Here is a 6,000-nt window from a genome sequence, read left to right on the forward strand (position 1 = left end):
ACATGAGAAGGAGAGAAGGAGGTAGGCAGGGAGAACCCTTTATGAATTGACTCAAGGCCACTCCAGAGCAATTGTGTTTGCATTGAGAATTATAACTACCTATACTGACTGCCCCCTCAGCCCTTCACATGCAGCAGCTCATTCAGTGCTCAGAATTATCTTGAAAGATAGTGCTAGCCCCCTTTAAAAAGTGATGTGAGGAGACTGGTGCTCAGATAATAGGTTAGCAACCTGCCCGCGGCCATGCAGATCTGCAACAAAATCAGCACTGCAGCCTCTCTGCATAGTGCCAGAGCCATGCTCGCCTGCCTGGCTACCTGGACAAGCACAAGCTGAACTGCCAAGTTCTGTCTGAGTTTCTGTCTGTCATTGAACCTGACAGGGCCTGCTGCACCTGTATCACCTCCCTGGGCTCTGGCATGAATCCAGACAGCTGGACAGAAAGTGAGGATGGTGAAGGCTTCAGGACAGAGTCCAAGAGCCAGTTCAATGACTGCTGTGTCCCAGAATGTGTCGAGCTCTACCGAACCAGGGTTAAACCCAGGAAGTCCCAGCCAAGATCCAGGGTCCAGCTGTGCAGGCAGAGAGCAGCCTAAGAGAATCTGGGCTACTGCATCCTTGGGAGCCAGGAAAGTCTCCAGGTGGTTGTTACTCTAGGGCTGGAGGAGGGCTGGAAGGGGAGGTTCTTGCCTGTAGGAAGTAGGAACAGGACTGAACATAGGGAAACAAGTGAACAAGGACCAAAGTAGAATCTCTGTCAGAGAGAGAGAGGCGGGGCAGAGAGGACTGAGAGAACTGTGATTAAGGCGCTGCCCTGGATGACTGGTGCCCGAGACTCAGGATCCAGGAAGATGGGGGTGAGGAAATCAGTCCAGTGTTGCTCATCCTGGGTCTGATTGGGAGCAGGGCCAAATTCTAAAGAGGCATTGCCTCAAAAGGGAAGGGAAGGTGAGGGGAAAGGAAGACACGCCAGAGACTCTGGAATATGAATGGCTCCACAGGTGGCTACGACTTTATCCTATTTCCCAGGCAAAAGCCGCTTCCAGTGGAGAACCCAGGAACAGAGGCAAGAGGGCTGCACCCTGTGTGGCTGCAGAGAGGCTTCCAGATGGACTGCAGAACTGAGACAGCATCAGAGCGAACACGCCTCCTGAGATGTCAGAGGCTCTACTCATTTTAACCTTCTTTTACCCGGCAGTTTTATCCTCACACAATCCAAGGTTAAAAATGTAGGAGAATCGATAGGGAATGGTTAATTCCATAAATTACAACTTGACTATAATAATCTTACATTTTAATCTATGTTATTGCCTCCAGTGACAAATTACTATTGATAGAACAGCCTATTTCAATAATTTTGGATGTTATTCCAGAGAGGAATAGAGCTGATAATTATGCTATCTTTCAAATCTATGCTTGGAGCAAATTTCTTTCCTGACTCTTCTAAGAGATTTTGAATAGATAAAATGTTCATGTTTATATTTCCTAATTCTTCTTCCTTTCCTCTCCCTACACAGGAGACTCTGAATGTGATTGATCCTGGCTTGATGGACCTAACTGGGACCAGCGAGGATGCCCTGGAATGGGATGAAACTGATATAAGTAATAAGTTAATTAGTTTGAATGAAGACTCAAATGACCTCAATCAAGAACCCCAACCTGTCATGCCTTCCTTAAAACCTGAAGAGACAGGTAGTGAGGACCCTGGTTATGAAGAAGAGGCAGGTGACTGTGGGGGATCTCAGTATGCCTCAAGTATCACTGCCCCCTCTAGTCCCCACATTTACCAGGTATACAGCCTCCACAATGTGGAACTCTATGATGACAACCACATGCCATTTCTGAAAAACAATCCCACGCTCACCAGCATGACACAGCCTAGTGTTTTGACTAAGAGTCTTAGTAAAGACTCCTCATTCTCATCCACCAAATCTTTGCCAGATCTTCTAGGGAGTTCCAATTTGGTGAAGCCCTGCCCATGCCATGGAGGAGACATGAGCCAGAATTCAGGCAGTGAGAGTGGAATCGTCAGTGAAGGAGACACTGACACCACTACCAACTCTGAAATGTGTTTGCTCAATATGGTGGATGGGTCCCCTAGTAACTCTGAACCTGAACATCTGGAACCACAAATGGGAGATGCCATTAACATGTTAAAGCAAAAATTTAAAGATGAGGAGGAAGCCATTAAGCTTCCAAATAGCTCTCAGTCATCCATTTCACCAGTGGGTTGTGTAAATGGAAAAGTTGGAGATTTAAACAGTGTTATCAAACATACCCCTGATTGTTTGGGAGAAGAATTACAAGGAAAACATGATGTGTTTACATTTTATGATTACTCATACCTCCAAGGCTCAAAACTCAAATTACCAATGATAATGAAGCAGTCACAAAGTGAAAAGGCATATGTAGAGGATCCCCTGCTCCATGGCTTTTATTTTGATAAAAAGTCCTGCAAATCTAAACATCAGGCTACAGAGTTACAACCGGATGCACCTCCCCATGAAAGGATTTTAGCAGGTGCATCCCACGAAATAGATCACAATTCCTATACAAGTAGTGATATGGAGAAGACACTCACTGGCATGCAGAATGCCAAACAGCTCTCCCTCCTATCTCGTAGTTCATCTGTTGAGTCCCTTTCTCCAGCGGGTGATTTATTTGGACTGGGTATCTTTAAAAATGGCAGTGACAGCCTCCAGCGAAGCACTTCTCTCGAAAGTTGGTTGACATCCTATAAAAGCAACGAAGATCTTTTTAGCTGTCACAGCTCTGGGGACATAAGTGTGAGCAGTGGCTCAGTTGGTGAATTGAGTAAAAGGACATTAGATCTCCTGAATCGTTTGGAGAATATCCAGAGTCCCTCAGAGCAAAAGATACAGCGGAGTGTTTCCGATATCACCCTTCAAAGCAGTTCCCAAAAGATGTCTTTTACTGGCCAGCTGTCACTGGACATCGCATCTTCCATCAATGAAGACTCGCCAGCATCTCTTACAGAACTTAGCAGCAGTGATGAGCTCTCTCTTTGCTCAGAGGATATTGTGTTACACAAGAACAAGATCCCAGAGTCAAATGCGTCATTCAGGAAGCGCCTGACTCATTCGGTGGCTGATGACAGCGACGTCAATGTCAGCATGATCGTTAACGTCTCTTGCACCTCTGCTTGCACGGATGATGAAGATGACAGCGACCTCCTCTCCAGCTCTACCCTCACCTTGACAGAAGAAGAGCTGTGCCTCAAAGATGAGGATGATGACTCCAGTATTGCAACGGACGACGAAATTTATGAAGAGTGCAACTTGATGTCAGGGCTGGACTATATAAAGAATGAGCTGCACACCTGGATTAGGCCCAAGCTTCCCTTGACGAGAGATAAGAGAAGGTGTCATCTCAGTGATGAAATAAGGGGCAGTAAGGATGTAAGTAGTAGTGAGATGACCAATCCCTCTGATACCCTCAACATTAAGGCCCTTCTAAATGGCTCCATAAAACATCTCTCTGAAAATAATGGAAACAGTAAGAATTTACCCCACACCCATGAGTTAGGAACAAAGGGTGAAAATAAGAAAAATATTTTCAAAGTCAGTAAAGATCCATATGTGGCTGATGTGGAAAATGGCAATGTCGAAAGTACTCCAGAGAGACAGGAGGACAAACTTAATGAGATGTCACAGGAATCAGAAAATCTTGGGTCAGCCAGGAAGAGGATTTCAGAGAGTGAGCATTGTAAGTGCGAAGCATCTATGGATAGCTCCGATGATTCAAACACTGCTGGAAAAGAATCTGTCTCCCAGACGGTTAGACATCTTCCAAAGAAATGTCAAAACCACCACCATTTTGAAAATCAAATGGCTGCTTCTACTCCCCCTGAGAAGTCTTGCCCAGAACTGCCTTTAGAAACGAGAGTCACCAATAGACAGGACTCTGATGTACTGAAACCTTCATGTGATGATGCACTAAGTATGGCTGGAAAATCTGCCGGCTGCTGCCTAGAACTTGAACAAAATGAAACAGAGGAAAATGCCTCTGTCGGTGACAACATTTCCTGTTGTGGCTGTGAGTCAGGTGTTTTCCATCAAAAAGATGCCGAAGATTGTTCAGTACATGACTTTGTTAAGGAAATCATTGGCATGGCTTCAACTGCCCTAAAAAGTAAATCTCAACCTGAAAATGAGGCAGCCGCTCCTACTTCATTAACTCAAATCAAGGAGAAAGTGTTAGAACATTCTCACCGGCCCATCCAGCTGAGAAAAGGGGACTTTTATTCCTACTTATCTCTCTCATCGCATGACAGTGATTGTGGGGAGGTCACCAATTACATAGAAGAGAAGAGCAACACCCCTTTGCCTCTGGACATGACTGACTCTGGCCTGGAAGACAGGGAAGACATAGAATGCTTCTTTGAGGCCTGTGCTGAGGACGACCCTGATGGAGACGAGCCCTGTGCCTCCAGCCCTCCTCCAGATGGGCGGGCAGGCCACAGGGAGGCTGCAGTGCCAACCCAAGCAGCAGCGGGCTCTTCTGGGTGCAGTGACATTTCTCTCTCAGCCGACGATGCAGACATGGTGGCTCTTGCAAGTCCCCCCCCTCAGAAAGGATCTGACATTGGAAAGGAAGTGGATGGTTTACCCCAAGCTTCCACTGTCTGTGGAGAAAGCTCACAGTCAGCTACTCCTCCAGGGCTGGGCAGTGAAAAAGAACGCTCAGAAAACCCAGGTGAGTCTGGAATGCCAGAGGAACAGAAGGCTGCTTCCGCCAACTCGAGAGTCCCGGGGCTCTCCTCAAAGGCAAAGCAGCCCAAAGACAAGGCTGCACTGCTTCCCAGCCCCAAAAGTTTAACCTGTGAAGATCTCCTAAGTCTTGATGAAGAACGACATAGAAATATGCATAGGTAGAATGTAACCTTCTCCAAGCATGAAAATCATCTCATTGAAAGGTACGTATAGTTCTCATGTTTTTAATGCATATTAAATATATTTTAGCATATATATATAAATATATAAATATATATATATAAACTCATGTCATAAAATATGAGTTTGAGTCAACAAAGCCACGATGGGAGAAAAGACGAGTTAGAATGACTGGTCATGGCAGATATTTATCTGAAGAGGACATTTAGGTGGAAGAAATACTCCCCACAATGCAAGCAACTGTGAAGCAAAAGGGGGGAAAACAGTCACAAATGACATTTTTAGTGACATTAACTTGTTACATCATTCTGGCAAGAAGAAGACAAAATTTGAGGAAGTAGCTGAATAATTTGGGGCCTTGAGTTCTTCCATTGAGGGAGGAAAAATGGTTCTCCAAGTTGCAGTTACACCCTCTGACCAAAACCCAAGCACAGTGACCACGCCCCCTCTCAGGGTCCTGCACCAGAGCTGCCAGCTTCCTTCCGGGCCTGAAGATGAGCCGTGATTAGGCTAAAGGCTGTGTCTCCTGATCTGGGCCTTCCTTTTATGCTTCTGTCTAAAGTAACTGTCATCACATTTGCTTCCCCCGTGGAAGGCTGTGCTGGCACAGCTCCTAATCACGGCCAAGTCTGAGGACTCACACAGGAGGGGAAGGTTGATGTTAAAGAAGCGGCTTTTATTTATCCACACAGACCGAGAACAGGCCCAGAAAGCAAATGCAGAAAGAATAAGCAACAAGTTAACGGTGTTTTGATAAAAACAGAATTTTTGAATTTTGCCTGAAGGTGACAGACTAATTTCCATCACATTTTTAAAGAAAGTCGTTCCACTCTTTATGGTTAATAAGACAGCTATTGATTGATCATTCCGAGATGGTGATACAGTTCTAAAAGTAACACAAAAACGCTGTTGCTTCCCATTTCTAAGCCCCAGTGATGAATATACTATCTCACTCAAGTTTCAAGATCATTTGGGCTTTTGAATATGAGAGTTGTGTTTTATCAATGTGAGGTGCCAAGTGCCATCGCCACCCCCACTCCTGCAGCTTAATGTCGTAACCTAAACTTGTGCTATAGGAAATGAATTA

The 6,000-nt window shown here is 45.3% G+C and overlaps 1 protein-coding gene across 1 annotated transcript in view; it reads left to right on the plus strand.

The window, feature by feature from the left end:
- The window catches only part of AKAP6 (A-kinase anchoring protein 6), a 370,843-nt gene extending 365,935 nt beyond the window's left edge, over positions 1 to 4,908 (plus strand). Inside the window, exon 12 of the mRNA XM_008157188.3 lies at positions 1,518 to 4,908. Within this exon, the coding sequence (XP_008155410.2) occupies positions 1,518 to 4,895 (3,378 nt within the window). The 3' untranslated portion in view covers positions 4,896 to 4,908. The remainder of the gene's footprint in view (positions 1 to 1,517) is intronic.
- Positions 4,909 to 6,000: the final 1,092 nt, after the last annotated feature.

The sequence above is a fragment of the Eptesicus fuscus genome, chromosome 5 (genome assembly GCF_027574615.1).
Source record: "Eptesicus fuscus isolate TK198812 chromosome 5, DD_ASM_mEF_20220401, whole genome shotgun sequence".
In the NCBI taxonomy this organism is placed as follows: Eukaryota; Metazoa; Chordata; class Mammalia; order Chiroptera; family Vespertilionidae; genus Eptesicus; species Eptesicus fuscus.